At 31.2% G+C, this 23,762-nt stretch overlaps 2 protein-coding genes and 1 long non-coding RNA gene across 3 annotated transcripts in view; all 3 read left to right on the plus strand.

The window, feature by feature from the left end:
• LOC139485827 (uncharacterized) overlaps nucleotides 1-23,762 on the plus strand; it is a 971,519-nt gene that overhangs the window by 84,723 nt on the left and 863,034 nt on the right. The window lies entirely within an intron of this gene.
• LOC139485754 (enolase-phosphatase E1-like) lies at nucleotides 1,093-11,232 on the plus strand. The gene is made up of 6 exons (XM_071270407.1): nucleotides 1,093-2,741; nucleotides 5,921-6,062; nucleotides 6,866-7,005; nucleotides 7,529-7,748; nucleotides 8,286-8,406; nucleotides 9,551-11,232. The coding sequence occupies exons 1-6, from the start codon at nucleotides 1,361-1,363 to the stop codon at nucleotides 9,971-9,973; spliced, it is 2,427 nt and encodes an 808-aa protein (XP_071126508.1). The 5' UTR covers nucleotides 1,093-1,360; the 3' UTR covers nucleotides 9,974-11,232.
• Nucleotides 17,220-22,644, plus strand: LOC139520581 (uncharacterized). Its single transcript, XM_071313376.1, has 6 exons — nucleotides 17,220-18,105; nucleotides 18,931-19,072; nucleotides 19,942-20,081; nucleotides 20,964-21,156; nucleotides 21,580-21,697; nucleotides 22,282-22,644. Exons 1-6 carry the CDS (start codon nucleotides 17,220-17,222, stop codon nucleotides 22,642-22,644), a joined length of 1,842 nt encoding a protein of 613 aa, XP_071169477.1.

Here is a 23,762-nt window from a genome sequence, read left to right on the forward strand (position 1 = left end):
TTACTCATTCTATCCTGGGTGTGTATTTTAACATGCACAGCCAAACGGACGCCTTCTTTAACTCGAGTTTAACTTTCGGATTTAAGATATCCAGCTATATGGTGTATCCATAGATAGACAAAGAAATGTTGCATCTGATGTTTGCTATCAATGATGTTTGCTATTCTTTAAGGTATGATGTTTGTAGTCAATTAAAAATTTATTTACCTATGATTATTATAAGAAACGATAACATGAAACTTTGAAAAAAGTATGTACATAAAATCACTGAAGTCGCTTTTGAACAGAAGCTGCACGGACTAAAAGCGTGTATAGTAATGATTATCATGTATGAGGGTTAAACTTTACTTAACTAAATTATGAAATTTGAAATTTTTTTTTTACTAAATATTGAAATAATTTAAATATGAAAATTTTTTACTAAATATTGAAATAATTTAAATATGAAAAAATCCACTTTATTAAATTGGTGCGTGCAGGAGAATAAATATAGCTACAACCAGACTAGTAATGAACTTCTGATACAACGTATGGAATTATTAAATAAACTACAACATAATATTGATATAAATACATATACTGACTGATGCATGCTTTAAATTCAGTTTACCCGATTGTTTCTTTGTAAAGTTTCTCTAGTTCATGCACCTGTATGTAGCCAATAATAGTAGTTGGAGAAATGGACAACCTTGCTTGATCTTCGGTCATAATTTTTAAAAACTGTTTGAATTACAAAAAACTATTACCTTTTATATGGAAACAAAAATATTGGGATTAAATTGTATTAGATATCATCCAAACACTCAAACATATAACGAGAGTTTTCTTTTATATTGAATGAAAAAGTACATCAAATGATTATTTTTTTTAAATAAGAATAATTGTGTTTGGTATCTTCCCCTCTTTTTTATGGACGACAACGACACAAATAATATCAAGCGGTTTCTGATAAACTGAAATGTAAGCAAAATTATCTATTACCATTTTCGCTTTGAGTTAAACTGTATATTTAAAAAAAAAACTTAATATATAGAAGATCTACATTACTATATCAGAAAGATTAATTACAACTAGACGTGTAGGTGTATGTATATAAAGTTACATGTTTATTTGTAACACAGGTATACGAATGTATGATTAGTCAACCGTGAAGCTTGATGGATCAGGGGACATGAAAATGACAGTTAGTAATTTCATTTTAAGAGATATGTCATAATCAGATTATTTAGTATCAAATTTGTAATGATGAAACACATGATTAAGTAAAAATTAATGTCGTACGTAAGGAGAATTTGAACAAGTGTTTTTTTCTTCTATCCGTACAGTAATTTAGAATTAAGTGTTTAGTGTTGTGAAAAATATGGACATTGCAATAGACTTTATTGAGCCTCGTGGAATTGACGAAACAACCACAGTGAGAAATGATCTTCAAACGGAAAAGTTTAAAAGTTATGCAGATGAATTAAAGATAAGGAAGGAAGAAAAGTTAAAACGTAAGGAACAAAAGAAGAAAGACAGAAAAGAAAAGAAATTAGAAAAAGCTGAAAGAAAAAAAGAAGAGAAACAATTACGAAAAAATGGCAAACTCGATAACACAGAAATTGATGTCAGTTTTACCACTATTAAGCAGTCACCGGATGAAAACATTTCCTTTTTGGGAACACAGAATTCAGGAAATGACACTATCTCGGAAATATCAAGTGCAAATCTTCCTCCGAAAGAATTTTCGGAGAATGTGAAAAATGTGAAGATAAATAAAAAAGATGGAATACACATTATTTCACAGGAATATGTGAAGAATTTAATTAAAAATGCACTAGAAGCTAGAGAAAATAGCCCGGAAGCAAAATTATCGAAACCTATTCCATTGTCTATTGTGACTTCAACTAAACCGAACATGCTACTGTCGACTTTAAAGTCCACAACAACTACTGATTCAATAGCAGGAAGGGATGAATTAATGACAAACGTTCTGAGTGAACCTCGAGTGAGTCCAACAACTTTTGAGTTTGCCACACGAGAAAGTAATAAGCCAACAACAGAAAGTACAAACACAAAAGAAAGAACAACAAAAGCGTTTTCAACATTGTTACCAGGGGTTGATAAGCAAACAGCAAAGCCAAAAGCTATTTCGACAACAGAAAGAACGCAACACATCAGTGAATTTCCACAACCAGGAAATGAAAACATTAAGGAAAAAGCTTCTGTAACGAAAACACGAGAAGTCACCACTGTAAAATCATCAGTAGATGCTGCAATTATAATTCCAGAACTCACAACGATCAAATCAACGGAAGTAGAAAAACAACCGGAAATAACAACAACAAATGTAACCAAAAAATGGACAACTATCGAAACAACAACAGAAATGAAAACACTACCTAAAATAAAAACAACAAATGTAACAAAACAAACGACAAATGTTGAAACGATGACTAGTTTACCTTCTACTGTCTCACAACAATTAGGAAGTACTATTAATAACACTTCTTCGACATTCACTGCAAAAAATGTAGACACGAAAGTCCCGGATGAGGAAAAAGATATAAAGGAATCTAGTAATACAACATTGAACAATATGCCAAAAGAAGCACATTCTGGTTCTGGTTCAGTGTTTGTCCAAGAAAATAAAAACTCAAATTCAACTAAAGCGGATGATATTGATATTATTATATTCCCATCTAAGAGAGCAGATAAAAGGAGAAGAAAGCAAGAGAGAAGAAGATTCTGTTCTAATATTGGTAAGTGAGTTTTTCAGCATAATTGTTTATTGTATATATGCATATGGTGTACAAATGTTTATATACATACTAGATACTGTTATCTATTCATTTTATGTTAGAAGGGCGATAGATGGACAGGTCATTAAAAAGATTTGCATATGTATTGTCTATAATGAACAACTAGTAATATTCATCTTCTGTTGTGTAAAAACTCGTTATGAAACATCAACTAGGGTAAAGTATTCGAAGGAAACGGATTTTTATTTATCTTTGGGCAAGGCAATTCAAAATTTAGTTTAAACTAAACTATAACAATGGTCAAAAACAAAAATAAAAAAAATCCGAAAATAGATATGATTAATCGTAGGTATTTTCCTTCTCATTAATATACTGGTGCTTTTTGTATTTGTTTATTGTTTTTGGGGATTATTTTGTCTTCAACGAATGACGTTCTGAGAGAGATCATACCTATTGGAAGCAGTAAGCGGTTAGGTATTCGCGTTTGACTGTGATTAGCTGTGGTGTTTAGGTAGATTTGTACGTCATATATAGTGTGTTAGGTGGTTACGAAGCCTGTGACAAGTGAACCGTAATTTGATGGATTTCGGGACATGAAAAATGTCATTTAGTTATTTCCTTCCACAAGATACGTCATAAGCTAATAATCTGAATTTACAGGGGCTTCTATGTTACAACATCCTATCCTCGAAATATTCAGCGCTAAATGGATATTATCTTCTTTTAATAGCTTTTTGCTTATAAGCTAAATTCAAGCAAAAGCATCTTTCAATAATTATAATATGTACATATCGTAAAACCGTTGCAAAATGGTCATCTTTGCGAGGTATGACACATGCAGTAATAACTTTGACGTTGACACTTGTACGCTTAATGATGACCAATCGGTTGCGTGATTGGTTCGACGGTAATTAAGCAGTTATTGTAGTGTATTGTGTACAATAAACAGAATAACTTTTATGGAGTTTCGGAATACATAACATATAATTGGAATATACTTATTTAGACTCCGTGAACCTTTAAGAGATACATCCTTCTACACGCTTTTTTATACCGAACATAGAAAATGAATTTAAAATCTGCTGATGTGCTTCAACCGAAAGCTATGTTTAATAATAAGCCAATAATATCACCGGACGAAATAAGAAAGATGCTGGATAGAATGAACGATAAAGTTAAACAAATTCATAAACTTGGACAACAGGTGCTAAATGGATCCTCAACTAGTAAACCGACAACACAGCCAGCGAAGGAAACAACAATAAAACTAATACAAAGCTCAACAGGATCTAATATTTTGAATGGGACAATAACAAACAATACAACAAATGGTATTGATGATCAAAATATAGACGTCAATACAAAAGCATCAAATGAAACATTGACAACAACATTGGCTGTGTCTACAAAAGCAAAGCAGACTGAGTCATCAAAATTGTCCCCTAACGACACTACAGAACCAACTGTAACAACAAATACAACAGTAACAACAATAATTCCAAAAGGATCCAGTTTCGAATCCAATGCTGTGAAAACTAATGAATCTTTGAACACCGGTGATAGTGATTCGGACACAACAACACCGGAAACCATTCTTTCAGACGATGAAATAAAAAAGGCACAAAACGCTGCAACAAACGATAATGATTTTTCGATTTTTCGAACGTCTGAGGCGGAAAGAAAGCAACGAAAGAAGGAAATAAAATTGTTTTGTGCTAGAATTGGTGAGTTTGGTTTTATGAGTGTAACCAAACTATTTTCATCCTGTATAGTTATTTTTTTAAAATTCAAACTTTAATTTTAAGGTCGTTTTAAGTTAACGCGTCATAGTAATTAGTTATTCGCCTTAAAAGTTTACATATTCATTAATTACAAAACTAGCTACACACTACTTGTATATGTTGACAAGCTCACGAAGTGTGATTTATGTAATAGGACCAACAAAATCTCAACGTTCGTGTCTGAATTATAGCTTCTGGACAATTGTACTGTCTTCGGGGTCTTTTCCTTGTGTTATGATTTCGTTACTAAATTTCGCCCATATAATATTATGGATAGGTTACGTACGGTGCGCAAGAGAAATATGAAACCAAATGATGATATTTGCGGGGACGAACCAAGGCGTATGTTTTTTGTTTTTATAATTTAATGTTTTGAAACAAATCTGTGGATTTATTTTTATCTATTTAAAATTTAATTACAGCAGTCGCTCATTTTTTCTTGTCGCTCCCACGCAGCGATCTAGCATAAAAAAATAAGCGATTACAGAGAGTTATTATTAGTAAGATACGATTTATTGATTTATTTTCAACTTTTTGGGTAGACCAGTAAATCTTTGCAGTCTATTGTTTGTCTTTTGTATATAAGCTCACAATTAAAGGGTTTGCTAATTCAAATTTTAGCTCTATTTGTATTTTTCACGTTTTCACGATTTATTGCAATTTAGTGATTATGTCGTGAAAACGTTAAAAATGTCACATTGGTTGAATCGGAAACGGTTTTTAAACCAAAACAAAGAGAACGTTTTGTAGAAAATATTAAAGAAAATATGTGTTTCATATTTTTTATCAATTTAATCTAGTCTTATTAAGATTATTTTTTAAATAATCCAATTGGTCTTATTTCAATGAAAAACACTGTACATGTAATGTAATAAAACTAAACAATAGAGTATAGGCAACAATAATTATTTTATATATTTTAGAACTATGACTAGAAAATAAGGCCTTTGGCTATGTTATTATACACTTATTAACATGCATTTGATTAATTCAGTTTAACAATGATATATATGCGACATAAATGATATTTAATATATATAATGATAAGTCCAAAAATTATGTAGACTTTGCGTTTATCTTCGAAAGATAATGTAGTTTCGGGGTTCTGTAAGATAAATAAACTTTTAAAAAAAATACATTTGGTGCAAATATATATTAAAATTAAAATGAATTAAATGTATTTCATAAAAACTTATTTAAGCATCGTTTTTTAAAGAACTTTGAGTCCGGTATATTTTTTTTTTAAATTTTATTATGTTTATAAAAAATGGCATTTCCTAAAATCCTACCAAAAAAAAGTTGTTTCATAGATATGTATGTTACTATGTTGTTGTTATCTATTGAAGAAAATGTTGCCATGGAAACACATTTTGGAACATATCTTTTCTGTATTTGCAGATTTCGGGACTGCCAAGAAAGGATTTCAATGTTGCAAGAAAACTTTGAATTGTTTTGATGACCTACCAGATGATCTAGATGAGACAGTTTTCCACAATGGCCAACGTCATTATAATGAAGCAGAAAGACTCCATGTTTGTCAGTAAGTGTATATAAAGCTCTTCCATAAATGTCACTTTCGATTTGGACTAATATTTAGTTTTTAGAAATATTTAGTTTGCCGATCTGACGGTCGCAAATACAGTATTACCTAACTTGCGAAGCGTAACAGATATTTGCGAATGTGTCAAATCAAAATTTACAGCGGCAACTCTATCAGAGCTCAAGGAGCTGTTATTCCAAAACTAATGCATTTCAAAAAGAAATGATACAATTGATTTTCCTGTTTGTAATTTTCTCTCATCAGTTACATGTTTATATACTGCTTTAAATCTACAATGTTGACAAGTGAATTTTGTTTCAGAGAATTGTGCTGTTTCCATCAACGCCTTTTTTGTTCTAAAATTGTCAGATATAAATAAAATACAAAAATAAGCAGGTGTAGTATGATTACCTTTGAGACAACTCTCCATAAACTTAACTAGTGCAGTTAATTTAAATGGTAAAAAAGTGAACCATTTATTGTATGCTGATGATTTATTGTTGATATCAGAATCTGCAGATCTAAAAGAAGACATTTGTATGTATTTCCCATTTGGTCCAATGTTAAACTAAGTCCCCCACTGGCGCCCATCTTGGATGATGGATCGGCTACAAAGTAACAACACATGGTTATCACCTCATAGGGAACATTCATACTCCATCATTGACTAGATCTAAATGACATAGAAGTTTACAACTTCATAGTGTGGTATCCAAAATTTTGCTCTCCAGCTTATTAATACTTGTTGGAGGTTATTTCAGAAATAATTGACATCAAAATCATATGTTTTATTTATATTTCAGCCATATTGACGAAGCTTTAATTTGTCAGGGTGATGTGTTCAGTAGAACAGTCTGTCAAGATGTCAACCCAATTATGGAAGGCAAGATCAAGCCACAGTTGGACAAAGTCAAGTTATTTTATTACAATCATTGTAACAGAGGTATGTAAATTTGATATCATTAAGGGATCGACCATTTTACTTCAAGAAGAAATGGGGGTGTTATAGTTTTTTCCTACAACAATATTTCCCCCGTACCTTATAATGTTAAATTTTGAAATGATAGCGTAGAAAAAAAAAGTTTTCTGACTCAGACAAAAAAACATAGTTCCCACCTTTTACAGTTAAATAATTTTCCCCTTAACAAATGGAAAAATACTTTGAATGCATTTAGATAGGTAACAGTTGTAGAAAATGATGAATATTGAACATATTTTAAGATAGAACACATTCGTGAGATTAAATTCAGGAATTAAATGTAAAATGGACAAGCTATAGGAAAACAGTGTTTAAGGTTATATAACACAGTTTCAGAAGTAAATTTTTGTCTTGATAAAATGATGTCTCCCATCACGAGAAAAAACAAATAAAATCCTGTGTCAAACACTTGTCATTGTTATTAGTTGCAAGATACCATTTTAATTAGCCGATTTAAAAAAAAAATTAACTGTGTATTCCTTTGTAGGGACCGCGATAACACCAACAGGAGGAAACCCTTCACAAAAACCACACCCACACCCACATGTCCCACCCACTGTGCCTGGAGGAACAGGAACAGGATCAGAACAGTATCACAGTCACACAAACTCTTACGCTCCGTACATTGGAGGTGCCATCATGGGTGTGTTTGCTCTTGTTATCATCGTTCTATTTGCTATCTATTGCAGAAAGCGGGTAAACAAAAGGTACGATTTTTTTTTCTTGATTTGCTCCCGCTTATTTTCATTTAATTCAAATGAAAATATGCCGATGTTAATTGTATTTGTAGAAATAATCCCAAAGGTTCGTCAAAGGCTACCAAAAAAAAAAGATTTACAATACATATAATTGGAAGAAACAGCATCGTCGACATAAAATGAAATAATATTTAACAAACGGGTGACCCCTTACCTCAGTGCAAGAGACTGCTGAATGTATAGATAGCAGCGAAAAGGTTTAAACTGCTTGTTTGTAATGGAATTTAAGTTATAAAGTTTATGACATTTTAAATAATTTAAAAGGCTTTAAAAGACTTAATTTATAATGTATTTGGAGAAAAAAAATGAAACGAGTTTCATCATGGAAAACTTTACACGTACTACATAATCTGTGGTAACCTGTTTTTTTATGCACCAGTTTCAATAGCTACGTACATGTAGAAGATGAGAGCACAAAATTTTCATACTAGTTTTATGTATTCAATTTCAATGAACATTTTTTAATGTTTCTCTAAATGTTTACAGGAAAAGAAACAAAGAACAGAGAAATGATCCCGGACGTGAATCTACCCAGTCTTCCAGGTATAAAACTGTCAGTTATAACAGACGGAAGTCAGATGTGTATGCTGAAATTGATGAGAAAAGTGTAAGTATAGTCAAGGTGAAAAGAATACAATAACATAAAGGTGTCAGACCACCAATTAAAAATCCCTATCTGTTCAACCAAATTTTGCAATTTTCACAGCTTTCTAAATATTTTACCTTAAGTTTACTTCAAGGAAACCAGGTATATCATGAATTGCACATGTATCACCTTTCTACATGCCAATTTTCAACCAATGTTTAAAGTCTTATAAGAAATTTTTGATCTTGAAAACACAGGTTCTACCAAAATAACTCCTGGTTTTCTGGAAATCTTAAATAAGTGTACAATGTAGCGAATTAATCATGAATTTTTAATGCAAACTCTCAAAATGGTCTAAATGTATCTCCCTTTCATCAAAAGTTTCATTTCTGCACCAAAAATGAACGAAAAACAAACGACAACCACTCAATTACAGGCTCCTGACTTAGGTCAAGCATATACAAACATTATGTGACGGGGTTAAACATGTTAGCAGGATCCCAATCCTTCCTCTAACCTGGGACAGTGGTGTTACAGTACAGAATAAAAACGAACTATAACATTCTGTTGAAGAATGTCAGATGGATACAAATAGAAATACATCTTACAAAAACACAGAATGTACATAGCTGGGTATTGGTATATATTCCAACAACAAAAAGACACTAAGTACTCACAGCTAGTTCAAAGCCACTAACAACTAATAAAAAAAAAAAATACAAGTTTTAAATTAGTTTATTTCCGCAATTTTCCAAGTTTATTGTTATTATATAAGATCGATGTTAAGCAGTTGCGTTAATTTTCTTCTAAAAAATCTAAATAATCACCAGTATAAATAGACGAGTTTTCCGTAATGTTTCCAACGATTTTGACATGAAAGCACTTGGAATTTACCAATTATGGTAGAGCTGACGACTATTTTGCACGGACACATATATTTTTCAAACCAGCCTGACTATTTGGAATTTGGAGTATATATGGCTCAAAGGACTTGTGATATGTTGCTTTCTGTATTAAATATATATACGTGAATCAGAAGTTTATGTGTACTACACATTTATTCTTGGTCACGCAAAATCCCGTGATTTTTATTGCAAAACTTAATTTTTAAATTTCATATCTTTGATTATACAATGATTGTTTACAATCCTATTGAATCTTTCAGATGATATCGTCTGTGAGTTATAATATTGATGGACATTCGTGTTCCACGGACGTCACCAATCTCTCAAATCATTCGAATACAAGCAGTTTTTCTAGGAAATATCAAAGCGCTCCTAGCATTCGACAATTAGAGCTTGATAACCATGGTTACCTTTCACCAGAGTCAATCCTACCAGCCGATGAACTGAAACCGAATATAGAAGACGAAAACACGTCCACGCATGGGTATATCGAACTGAACTCTGAACTGGGAGATAGTGGACAGTCATATGCTAAACTTGAACCGGAACCGGAAGACGAGTACATTCAAGCAGACGAAATAGAAAGTACTCCAAACAAGAAAAAGAAACCAGACGAGCAAGGTCACATGTACTTTGTTCTTGAAAAGGAAAATGAAGAATATGACAAAGTCATGGATCAGTGAATCTTGACGATATTTTGTTTGACTGTCTCTTTGTAGATTATGATAGAATTGTACATATTAGTAGTTATTTAAGGTAATTCTGTGATAAATATAAATGTTCTGAAATCGATATTAACGATGTCAAGAGCAGGTTTTGGAGGGTGAACCGTTCTGGAGTAGCATAAAGGACTGGCACATAATGATACATGTAGTTAAAAGTTGGATAGTTCGCTAAGTATTTTATATACATGTACATGTATTACCTTTGCTTGGTGCTTAACTGTGGTATCAAAAGCTACAGACCTGCGCATAAGGCTTTTTTTTTATTAAGCGTGCGTTGTTGCGGGTTTCCTAATTTGTTTATGGTGACGATGGTTAGATAATAACAGATATAACTTTACAAAAATGTTTGATTACTCATTTTTGAAAAGTATATCACTGCATTTGAAGTGCTCAATAGTATTATATATGTTTTGATAGTCCGTCATTTTTTTTTTATTGATATAGTAATAATTTTATTTGCAAAATACACTCATATTGGTTTAAGCAAACACAAAAACCAATATATCTAATTCAGATAGTGAAGAATTATAAATATGAAAATAAAAAACAGTTATAAATGGTAATGTAGTAAGTAACCTTTGCTTTGATGGACCTGCTGGACCTCATTTTCGCATGTCTGAAGATATTCTACAGACATAATTATGTTTGTGAACGTCAACTATTTTCTATTTTTGTATAAATTGTTATAATTTCCTTTTATGAAACAAATTATGACCTATTTTAGTACTATTGCACGAAATGCGACAAACAGGATGCCAAACGCCTTTACCTTTTTGGAGGAAGGAATAAATCCGAGATGTTTTGATAGAACGCTATTTTATTTTTATTTTTATTTTTTTCGTTCATAATTATAGTTTTTTTATCGGTTGTGATATCAATTTCTATCAATTTCCGTTTATGAAAAATGTAAAATGTATTACATATTTTTAGCAGCATTGCAACAATAGCTATAACCCGGATGATTTAAACATATCGGGGGTGAAATAGTAAAAGCAGTGGGTTTCGAACCTAACTAATGAAGAATCTAATATCATAATCCTGGAACCGTCTTTGTTTCTCGTTTTAAGTGTAACAATGATGAAACTCAAATAAAATCGAGCTATATGCAAGAAGTTATATTTGATCGTTATAAAATCTTCTGTAAGGAAACGCATGTTCAGTGAAGTGTCTTCCAACTACTGTAACATAAACGAAATTAATAAAAATCGAAAAACATTTGTTCGTGGTTATTGTATGATTTGTTTATATTTCTGGAACACTATAGTTGTAGAACCATTTAAGGAATAATTTGCAGTTGCAAATACGCTCCTAAACAATGAAATTGAGAATAGAAATGGGGAATTTGTCAAAAATACAACAACCCGACCAAGGACCAAAAACAGCCCGAGGCCACCAATGGGTCTTCACCACAGCAATAACAACCCACACCGGAGACGGGCTTGAGCTGGCCCCTTACTGGACTGTTTGTATACAAGTGGCATACATTTTAACTCGGTTCTTCTGCATAATTCATATAGAAACAACAGAGTACAAAATATTTGAGACTTGTTACAAGTTGTTGAGAAAACTTCATAATATGAAAAAAAGATGTGGTATGATTGCCAATAAGACATCTCACCACAAGAGACCAAATGATACAGAAATTACCAACTATAGAAAATTGTACTTGTATCTGATACAATTTGCTTTGAGCTAATAAAATTTGTTTAATCTAAACTACAAGTTAATGTTAGAAGGGTGTGTTAACCTGTACGGATCACCTGTTTCTTGGTGGGCTTCGTGTTGCTTAATCTTTAGTTTTCCGTGTTGTGTTTTCTAAACTGTTGGGTTTCTTTTCGTTGTTGGTTTTATTGCATTGGTTTTGTTTGATTTTCTTCGACTTCTTGTTTGGATTGCCCAATGATATTTTCTTCTGTATTTTGGTCTTAAAGTTGTTAACTTAATTCGGCTTTGTATCCGTTGTAAATGGTGAGAAAGGAAAAAACAGACAGAAGTATTACAAATATAAATACATGTACTGCATAATCTCTTTAATAAAATTGGAAAATTACAAAAAAAAACAAAAAAACACAACGGCAAAAAGAAAAGCGATAAAAAGACAAGCAGCCGTTGAAATAATTTCAAAATGAATACACAGACTGAGAAACAAGAATAGCATCAAAGCAAGGAGTTTACTTCGCCTCCTCGTTTTCGATAAGTAATTATTGCTGCACTAGTCACATCCGCCGTTTTACTCCTGTTTAAATTCTTTGATGAGTCATATTATAGTTGTAGTCATTATTAGCACCATTTATCACGAATTCATCTGTCTAATCCTAAGACATTACAATTTACAACCAATCGGTCAGTATTTAAAAACACAGAGAACAGATCTCTTAAAAGATGCCAGAATTATAAAAAAAAACACGGTCCCATTGAAAGTTAGTCCTTCTTCGTCGCACCGCTGATTTCATTTCAATTGGTTTGTATCGCAATGAGACATGAAAATAAATTAAAGAAATTGTATCTAACTTTTTAACGGGTGTCCGTTTCGGGATATTCTATGCTGCTCGCAAAAACTTAATTAAGTTAATATGTGGAATGGAATTTGGGCTATGTTTTTTTTATTGGATATTCTATTACATTTTCCATTCAGATTTAGTGATGTTCGTTTGGGAACTGTGTATGTTTCTTGTTTTCAAAAATATGCTTCTGATGACCAATTAAATAAATGGGGAGAAATAGAATTGAAATGTATAGCTTGCTGTTCGGTGTGATCCAAGGCTCCGTGCTGAAGGTCGTACCTTGACCTATAATGGTTTATACTTTTATAAATTGTTACTTTGATGGAGAGTTGTCTTATTGGCACTCATACCACATCTCCCTTTATCTAGTGTATGATATTACATATTTCTTTAAGGAATAAAATAATATCATTTTAAATGTTATTTTGTATTTTTTATACACGTCGCTGGATAATTCAAAGTAAAATTGAAAACAGTTTTGCTCTTCTCTGATGAACTTCTTAAAATTGTGATAGAATGAAATTCCGAAAGGCAACTGATAGAATAACTTCCAAATGCTAGCTTAAGAGTGCATCAAATTGTATAGCAGTTTGTAAAAACACGACACTTTTTTGTTGAGGAGCTTGATTTATCTTTACTAAAAATATATGGTTAAAACGTTAAGCTTATTATTAAAAAGTTAACTCCCTTATGTGTTATATCATGGTAGAACTATCAGAATACATTTAAGAATAAATTTATGCAAAACAGTGCTGCTGTAGAACTGTCTGGATCTGAACTTGAATAGAACTTTTCAATTTGTTCTAGGCTAGACTGTCTTGATCGGATCTAGGATAAAACTTTCCAAATGTGTTCTAGGGTAGAACTTTCCGGTTCGGAACCATGCTAGTAAAACAATTAATTTTCAATCAAATATTTATGTTATAAATAGATTATAATTATAATGATTATCCCAATGCATGGAGGAAATATAATTCTAATATTTCCGTAAATATTTTTGAAAAACAATCTATTCCAAAGTACAATTTTACACTTGTGGAAGTCTGCCGTGGGAATTTATTATTTTCAGGTGAAGAAATGGTTCTAGTATGAAATTGATTCTGAAGAAACTAACCTTTATCTCTTTATTCACCCTCATTCTAGCATTGGTCATTTAATTTTTAGAAAAAGGGCTAGGGACGTCTCAAGGATTTGTTTTAAATTTCAATTTCTTTTTTTTTTGTATTTTACGTATGTTTTGGAACATAAACATTACAATGAGTCCGATCTAAAATGTAACCAAGAATCCTACTAGCATCCGTGCATGATCACAAGCTTTAGTGAATAGTTACCACACACTATTTTTTTCATTCACAAATAATTTATAAATTTGATGAATTTTCACAAAGTCGAACAAACAGTGAAAAAAAATGTAACGTTTTTTGAATATCTAAATTTGTCGTTAAGTCTAGTAGAGAAAACATATTTAGTTAAAAATAAAAGTATATCTCTCAATATGTAGATTTGTAATAAAATCATGCATTATATAATATACACCATTTAACAGAGTTATCGCACTTGAAATTGACATCGCCAACGGAACACTACAAACATCACCATTTTTTTTCTTTCTAAAACCGGTTGTGGAAGAACAGGTGCAAAATCCACTGAAATAAAGCAGTTTTTTTTATATTAATTTCATGAGAAAATAGCATGACCCTTAGCTTAAAGAGGCAAATCAAATCAAATCCTTTTATTGGTGTAAAATCCAAATATTGGATTGTTACCAAGACACACATGACAATCATTCCTAACATACAAATTAACAATATTGAAATATAAACAGAATTCATATTGACAGTCCATTTTCAATATCAGAAGTAAAGAACTGTATAAAAGAATTGAAATCAGGGAAAAGCGCTGGACCTGACTAAAATTATAAAATATAGTAGCATTGTAACAGTTGCATCCATAGTTAAACTTTTTAATCTTATTTTATCATCTGGCATTTACCCTACTAGCTGGAGGAAAGCTTTTATTGTTTTGATCCACAAGTCTGGAGATAAAGAAGACATATGTAACTAGAGAGGTATTTCTATTTTAAACTGTCTAGAAACATTATATAGCTCTATTTTAAGCAAAAGACTAATAAAACATTATGAAAATAAGTTCTCCAGTCATCAATTTGGATTCCGTTCAAATCATAGAACGTCTGATAGGATATTTATTCTAAAAACTGTTGTCACCAAATACTTGAAAAAAATAAGACAAAGCTGTTTGCTTGTTTTGTAGATTTGCGTGATGCTTTTGACTCTGTTTGGCATAATGACCTGTTGTATAAATGATGGTGTTGGTGTAAAATGTTATACTACTTTGAAAAATATGTATAGCTTATCCCAGTCTGCACTTAAGATTGGTAATGAACACTCTTTGTTTTTTCTAATTATTAGAGGTGTAAGACAAGGGGACAGTTTAAGTCCTACTTTGTTTAATTGTTATATTAATGATTTACTTTTGATGAAACTTGCAACCCTCCAGTTATTGACAGTTCAAGTGTCCAAACTCTCAGTTATGCAGATGATTTAGTGTTACTGTCTAAGACACACCAGGGGCTTCAAAATGCATTAGACAAACTAAATTAATATTGTATTAAATGGCAGTTGAGTGTAAATACAAACAAGACTAAAATTCTAGTTTTTCAGAATATTTATAAACAATACCGCCCCCCCCCCCCCTCGATCTTGTTCAATGATAAATTTTTGACTGAAGTTAAGGACTTTAAATTTCTAGTGAATTTTATTATTTAATGGGGAAATTTTACAAAAACTACTGAAGAGCTGTCTAAAAAAGGTATCAAAGTTTTATTTTTATTGAGAAAATATATTTTCAATTTTGTTCCCACTAATTTGTCATGTAAATTATTTGATACTCTTATAATACCTATTTTGACATACAACTCTGAAATTTGGTTTATGGATAATTTTCAGTCAACTTTTAGGGCATCAAATAGAGCTGCTGTAAATAATACTTTTTGTGACACTCTTGCATTAGCATAAAAATATCCTTTTGAGAAGGTTCATTCTAAATTTTGTACAGCAGTATTAGGATTGAAAAAGACAGCCACTAACATAGGTGCTAGCTCAGAATTAGGTAGATTTACTTTGGACTCTTATATAAAAACGCAAACACTCATGTATTTTTATAGAATAAACTGTAATGATATTAATCCCCTGGTTAAAGAATCTTTACAAACAAACTTAAATTTACATTCTGCAGGAATTTATTCTTGGTACTAAAATTTTTAAAGATATGAAAATAAACCCTGAAATTTACTCTAATATTAATGTACCTTTTAAACAATCAAAAAACGTGTTAAAATGTAATATTAAAAAGTATGTTTCAGAGGAAATGAAAACACTACTTTAAATAAACTTTTAAAATTAGATTCCTCATCAAAACTTTGTCTTTATGGGAAATTAAAAACTAATTGTCAGTCTGAGGAATTTCAATATTTAAATTGCAATAATTTTATACATAGACAGTTACTCTCAAAATTTGGACTGAGTGATCATTCTCTAGGCATTGAATTGGGAAGGTACAGGCGTTCTAATCTGTTTGCTTATCTAAAAGAAAATATACCATTATTTCAACATCTTGATTCTTTTCATAAACTAAAACGCATTCTAAACCCCATCCCTGAACTTGTTTGTAATATTGGAGTCTTCATTAAGCAGTCTTTAGAACTGAGGGGGTAAGACCCATGTCAGACAAGCTCATGATTTTGTTTTATACATCAATTTATAATTTGAACTCTTGAAATATGTTCAGTTATAGTGTAATGTATTTTATTGTATTGCATTGTGTTTAAAATGTATAAATGTTTGTTTGTATTGCTTGACCCTTTTGGGTGTAATTTTGCAATACAGATATATATAACATATTCTATATAAGACGTATAGCTATATATATATATTTAGATGTTTTGGAGGAGGTGATACTTTTGCAAACTTAAAAATACAAGTACATAAATTCATAATGCAATTGTTTTAAAATATATCAAAACAAATACTATAAGAAAAATATAAAATAGAGGCATGCGAGTAAACTTTCCAATTGAAATAGACAACAACGCCCTTGAAATACGAAAATGAAACATCCGTTCTCACAGCATAGTGTGTCTTTTTAAAAGTGTAAAAATGATATTGCAATTATTCTATTAGAAAAACAATCAGAATTGAACAACGAATTAATAAAATTTTCAATTTCATTCAGTTATAATTTTAATATTTTAAGACAAAAAAATATCTTTCCAACTAAAAACAAAAGGCAGTCATAACTTAATATATATAGTTATAAAATCACGACTTTTTTGTCATTTTATTATCATAATACCTACATACGTGTACTTATATACAAATATTAAGTTTGACAGGCCAAATCAAGCGTGAAATAATGACAGATCTGTGACATGTAAATATACGATTGACAATTCTTATCCACAAAATATATGTACTCTAAAAAAACTTTGCCGAATATTTCATAGAGAGGACTATATAACTTTTACTTATATTTATATATACAAATACGTTAAAGATATGTAATTTTTCTTACAAAAAGTTATGTCTTTAAGGATAATGTTAAATCTAAAGAGCCTATCAACTCAGACGAGAACTAGGTAGTTTCAAAAAGTGGCGACCATTCCGGAAGTTCGGAACATCAACATGTCGGATCAATTAAGATTGACAACTGTAAGTAATTCATCGATTAACGTTCGCTCGGGTACAAGCAACTCCGACATTCATGCAAATACTATTTCTAACTTATTGACATTGGTCAAGCACAGGAAAAGAAGGGAAAGAAAGAATACATTTGGAACAAATTTGGAAAAAAAATTCGGTAGTGATGGATTTTCTAGAAGACCTATCCTAAATTCTGCTGTGTCATTTGGAATTACAGATTCACATTTGACCTCGGGATCATTAGTAAATCCACCAGAATTACATAGAAAACAAATCCAAAGTGAAATGGTTGTCACAAGCGCAATGACTTTAAATAACAGTGGACATAAAGGACTAAAAATATTAACGCCTAAAATGGTTAGAGATTACAGTGGTCAGTTTCGACCTTTTAAACCGAGAAAACCAAAAACTCCAACAACAACAACTCCAGAAATCCAAAGTTTAGCTGGATTAAATAGAACAACAGTATCTTCGACAACAGTTACTACTGCTAATAGTCCTGTTCCGGTAAGCATTGCACCAAACGAAAAAACAACTAAAGCGGGAACCAGTTTGAATCCGCATTTTACCACAGTTGGCTATAGTTCCGAAGAATCGGCTACTGTTACTGAAATTCCGATTCAAAACAGGACTGATGAAAATGATACGCATTCTGCTCCTGAAAAGGATGAAGAACTTGTGCCAGCCACACATGGTGATAAAGATTCCTTATCACCAGACAATTCTGTACAAATTAATGAAACTTCTTTAGCTTTTGACTCCAATCTAGTAATTCCCCAGATGGATCTGATGATGTTTCCTTCTGCAAGAGCAGACGTTAGGAAAAGAAATATAGAAAGGCGACGATTTTGTGCAGGATTTAGATTGAGTAAGTTAATTTAAAACCTTATTGTATACATTAGCGGGATAATGACTTTTTGTGCTTGACATTCAGAAGCGTCTGCTATTCCGTTATGTAAAATCAAAATTTTGAATATTGTAAAGAAAAACAATTATTCAAGTTTTTGCTTTTAATTCTCATTGTTACAAGTAAAATAAATAAAAAAAAAATTAACAAACAACAATATTTTTGTTTAACATAATTATGTTAGATATCATACTTTTTTGTAATTTTTATAATAATCACCCTCCTTCTCCTTTTTTTATATTACTATTTAATAATTTCAGAAATATGAAAATTGATCATTACTATGTTCATATAATGTAAATATTGACAATAATGATCTAACATGTGTTATGATGTCGGGGATATACAAACTGAGGCTTACAAGATTTTATTTAGAAATTAATAAAGTTTCTATGAAATCATGATGCATTTATAATAATACAAACAAAACAAAACAAAAACAATACACCATATTTAAAGTTATATATATTTATTATTAATAACACAGATAAATTACTCTATTTTTTTCAACTAAAAAAAAAATAAATTTCGAGCAATATTTTATACATCATTTTGAAACATTAGTTTTCATTAGTTTTATTACCCCCCTTTTTTATATAAAAGAATGAAAATAACGAAAATATTCAAGAAAGTTGAAGTCTTTATTTGTCTCGAAAGAGCTAGAATTAAGAAAGGCAAAAAAGTTTATTGGTTTCAGTTTGAAAATGAATTCTTCAACTGATGAACTTTCATTTTATTAGAATATAAGTAATTAAATTTAAATGTATCATAATAATTATTATTCAGATATTGGCAATGCAAACGTTGGCTTGCGATGCTGTATGAGGACATTAAATTGTTTTGACAATCTTCCACAATATCTGGATGAAACATTGTTCCACCGAGGAAGACACCATTTCAGTCCTGCTGATAGACGCCATATTTGCCAGTAAGATATTTAAGGATATTAAATTTTTGTTCATTTTAAATTTTTCATGTGTTTTTATCTTTTTTTAAAGAAAAAGTATGCACATCCACAACAGTATGAACAGTCAGCACTTTTGTACCTTGTACCTCAGTTATGAATTTTGTCTCTCCCTCTGTCATTCTGAATATGCATGAAATATTTGCCACTGGACGTCAAGCAAACGACAATCAATCATTTGTCTCTTGATTTACAACTATTATTATGTTTACTACAATACAACATGTACATGTAGCACTGGTATTATATATATTAGTCTCTACTGGGACTATAACCTATATGATTTTTCAATTATACATAGACCCGGAACAAAGCATGGAAATGCTGATGGTTTATCCCGTTGCCCCCAAGAACAGTGATTATGCTCTGAAAATGACACTTTAGAAAGTTTAAAGTGTGGACCCTGTAATAAATGCATTAAGAGATCCCGATAAATGGAGAGTACTCTCATAGAAAATAACCCCAAATTTTTGTCCCTATTAGGGCAGTTATACCCGAAGTGAAACTGCTGACTTGGAAAAGAAGTATTGGACAAAATGGAAAGAGAAATATAGCTCTAGTAAACTGACCCAGTATCAAGAAGATGATGCAGATATATGCCCTATTCTTGATGGCTTAAGAAAAATGAAAAGCCAACTGATTTGACCCTTAGTAGTCCAACAACCCTGTTTTTTGTTACTGTACAATAGTATTAGTGAATATTATACAGATTTATATTTTTACATGTACTTATTTTCATATATATTATTTTTAATTCACATTTTAAGAGAAATAATGTTTATATATGTTTTAACTTTTTAAAATTTTTTCATATAATTTTTTTCTAATTTTAGAGATATAGACGATTCCATGCATTGTTTAGAAAGAGTATTGGATAGAGATAACTGTAAACCAGTTACTTCTTTAATGAACAGGAAAATGTCGTCACAGATGGGAAAAGTCAAACAGTTTTATCAGAATATTTGTCCTAATGGTATATATAGTTATTTTGTATTCAATTTCAGAAAATGAGGTATATTTTAACCTCCTTGGTTTCAGGAAACATATAAGGGGAAGTAACAACTAATAAGATTACGGAAATAATAATTAGCTCGATACATTTATGTCCCTTTTATTGGTAATTCAGCACTATATCGATAAAAACTAACAGTTCAATTGTTATACTATAAAAATACAAAATGTATACTGCATGAATACAAGAAAGGTCAAATACAGACAATACAGAAAAAACCTCGAGAATATAACATAATGTTAAATTAAACACTCTCGAGATGGAAAACAGCGGTAAACGTGCATTTTCTCTTTAAAATAAATAGTATTCTTTATTTAAGTTCTTGGTTTCAAAATGTGTATACATAGAGCTGCCTGAGAATTGCTAAACGCTAAACGTCCTGTTTTACATGAAATGTACCATGTATTTGATGTTAAAAATAAAAATAAATGGTTGATACAGGAACACAAGTAATAAGTAACTGAATAAATGATCAACAATTTGCTAAGGAACCGGTTACACTGACAAACAACTACAGTAGGTGAATAACAACCATACGGTAGATGGATTCTTATCTATATGGCCTCCCAACAGAAGAGACAGCACGCGCTCTCCCAAAATGGGATATCTGATTTAAAGTCGCTATTTTGACGGGACGAGTTTCGGCTTTGATATATCATACATGGATAAGAATAAAAAAACAACAAAACACCATCTGATTGAAGAGACAAGAAAATATTTTTTTACAATAACTTAACTTCAGACATGATGATTTGATATTTGTGCATCCTGCATATTTTCAACTAGATGTAGAAATTAATGTCATTCAACATGGATTTCAAGCATATAAGTTTGGTTTTTCAGATCCACATATTTCCACTGTCCCTCAAAATGGAAAACCTACTACACCAACAAACCATAACAATCTTAAAAGCAAAGGATTCGGACCAATCCCGGGATCACTATTACCGTTTGTAGGAGGTACCATAGCTGGGTTGATTCTATTATCTATAATCCTGCTAATTGTGATATATTGTAGAAAACAATGCAAAATCAAGTAGGTATACCATTTATTTTTATATATAGCATTTAATATAGATTCCTGTTTTAGGTATAAGAGTAAGAGAAATGGTGAAATATATACGTCAAACATTAGTTTTATCCCCACACATTCCACTATTTTCTATATTATTTATATCTTGGACAATCCTGTAAAAGCGCACGGAGAAGAAATTGAACTACTTCAGTATCAACTATTCTAACCATACAGACGTATGATGAATGAAAACATTATCCCGGTTTTCCCCACCTGAAGCCACTTGTATAAAATTCTGAAACTTATACGTATCATATATATCGTTTTATAAATTTTTCTAATTAATGCAAAACTTTTTGGTCCATTTGTCTAGAAGTTTTTCACAGACACGTATCTTCAACCAATATTATAATCATGCGTTAAATTCATATTTTGTTGTTGCAGAAAACGTAATTCTGAAAGTCAAGAATCAAGTTTCGAATCCGACCAATCATTGAGGTATAAATCAGTTTCCCACAATCGACGGAGGTCTAGTGCTTATGAAGAAATAGACGTTCATAAAGTAAGTTTATGGCTAATAAAATAGAATACACGAACAAACTCAGAGGAAAAATTGTTTTTTCTTTTTATGCCCCACTAAGGGGCATTATATAGTTATTCGGGTTATAAACCGCTGCAGGTTAAAGTTTTTGAAACTTAGTACATACATGTATGTTCCCTTTATTTTTTGACACCAATTTCACTGTCCACTGAACATAAAAAAAAATGATAGTACGGGTGGGGCATCCTTGTATTATGGACGCATTTTTGTTTGTTTGTTACCGGTATGTCAATCATTTGTTTAACAACACCAAAATGTGGTTATGATACAATACTAGTGTATTTGGAATGTAGTTAGCCTATTTGCCTTTTCTTAATTTTGCTTTGGCGCTGTCTGTTTGTTATTCCACTTATGGTTTTTGAATGCAGCATTCGTATTTCCTTCTTTGTATTTGTAGTATTCATATATAACATGTAGCAAGAGGTTTAGAGCGGTAGCATGTAACAAGGGATTCAAGCTGTATAAATGAATAAGTTGTATCATTTATGTATAATTTAATTATCTATTGTCGCCAGTTTTATACTCAGCCTTTGTTTATTTTCTAGATGGTCCCTTCAATAAATTCACCAAACAAAAAGAAGAATCATGGTATTGACGAATCACGCATATCAAGGAAACTACCTAGTGCTCCAAGTGAGGAGGGATTTAAAACAGGAAATCATTACTATTTATCTCCAACTTCGAGTTTACCCGAGGATAACCGAATAAACGATAGTGATAAAGGCGTTTCAAATTTCGGGTATTTAGATCTACAAACGGACGAGAACGGTCAGTCATATGCCAAATTAAAGACAGAAGAGGGAGAATATATTACACCAGAAGAAATAGAAAGTACACCAAAACAAAAAGAGAAAAATCCAAAAGAAGAATATCATATGTATTTTGTATTAGAAAAGGAGGATGAATAAGGTTGTGAAGTGATGGAATAAATCGAATCCAATAACTTACACATTTATGGAATATTTATTTATGTATAAATAGATTGCATTTGTAAATTATTCTACATATTTTTGTCATAATTAAAATCATGTTTTTGAATGATTTGAATTACATTTTTATTTCACTTTAAATGTTTACATAAAAAATGGGATTTGTGGATGAGTTAATCTGTGCCCTATAGGACCTTCTCATCATCATAATCTTGAACTACATGTATATGATGACGTTGGCGTCAACACCCTCAACAATATGCATAAATCTCCCCATCCAGTTTCTTAAAAAGCTAGTGAATTTTCAAAGCAGTTCCTGTTTCATTAATGGCATCCGTCTTGTTGCTCAATTTAGATCAAAATACCCTTGTACGTGAAACATAATTGAAACGTTTGTAAATGGTTTTTGAAAAGATTCCCATTATGGATTAAACATAAAAAAAAAACGCTGACAGAATTAAGCTCAGTGGTTTTAAAATTTCATTATGTTGAGAAAATTTAAAGTTCGTGTTTGACCATAAAAAATGCCAAACTCACGTAATATTCAAACAGTATATATTTTGGATCAGTCTCATTACATTCCAATGAAAACTGAGTTTTTCATTGATAAACCAAATGTTGAAGTGGCAGAGTTTATACTTGTAAGGATTTTGAAATAGGTTTAGATCAAAATACAAAATGAAACTTAAAAAAAAAACAACCAAAAAAACCCTTTTAATTATATATTTCATGCGGCTGAAGCATTTTTCGTTATTTACTCCCGGTTCAGGAAAGCTCAATGATTACCTGTTACACAAAGAGGTAGAAGAACCGACAAAATTGCAGATTTACAGGACCAAATTTAAACTAAAAATAATAGCCAAATCCATGTATATACTATTTTGTTTCATTTCCTCATCAACATTCAGTTCTGTAGGTAATTTAAAAATATGATGAACCTATATTTCTTAAACAGAGTACTGTCTGGAATCAAACGGAGCCTTCTGATAAAAAAATAGGACGTGGGCGGCGATGAAAGCTTTTTAATTGACATATCGTACGAACTTCCTAGTTTCCATGTGTTCTGACGTAGGAGAATTAGCGTTGACCATCTTCCG

Source organism: Mytilus edulis, chromosome 1, assembly GCF_963676685.1.
Source record: "Mytilus edulis chromosome 1, xbMytEdul2.2, whole genome shotgun sequence".
In the NCBI taxonomy this organism is placed as follows: Eukaryota; Metazoa; Mollusca; class Bivalvia; order Mytilida; family Mytilidae; genus Mytilus; species Mytilus edulis.

Coding starts and splice junctions, on each gene's coding strand:
- LOC139485754 (XM_071270407.1), top strand. CDS start 1,361: ATGGACATTGCAATAGACTTTATTGAGCCTCGTGGAATTGACGAAACA. Junction 2,742..5,920: donor AAGATTCTGTTCTAATATTG/GTAAGTGAGTTT, acceptor CTGTATTTGCAG/ATTTCGGGACTGCCAAGAAA. Junction 8,407..9,550: donor CTGAAATTGATGAGAAAAGT/GTAAGTATAGTC, acceptor TGAATCTTTCAG/ATGATATCGTCTGTGAGTTA.
- LOC139520581 (XM_071313376.1), top strand. CDS start 17,220: ATGTCGGATCAATTAAGATTGACAACTGTAAGTAATTCATCGATTAAC. Junction 19,073..19,941: donor GATAGACGCCATATTTGCCA/GTAAGATATTTA, acceptor TTCTAATTTTAG/AGATATAGACGATTCCATGC. Junction 20,082..20,963: donor TCAGAATATTTGTCCTAATG/GTATATATAGTT, acceptor TTGGTTTTTCAG/ATCCACATATTTCCACTGTC.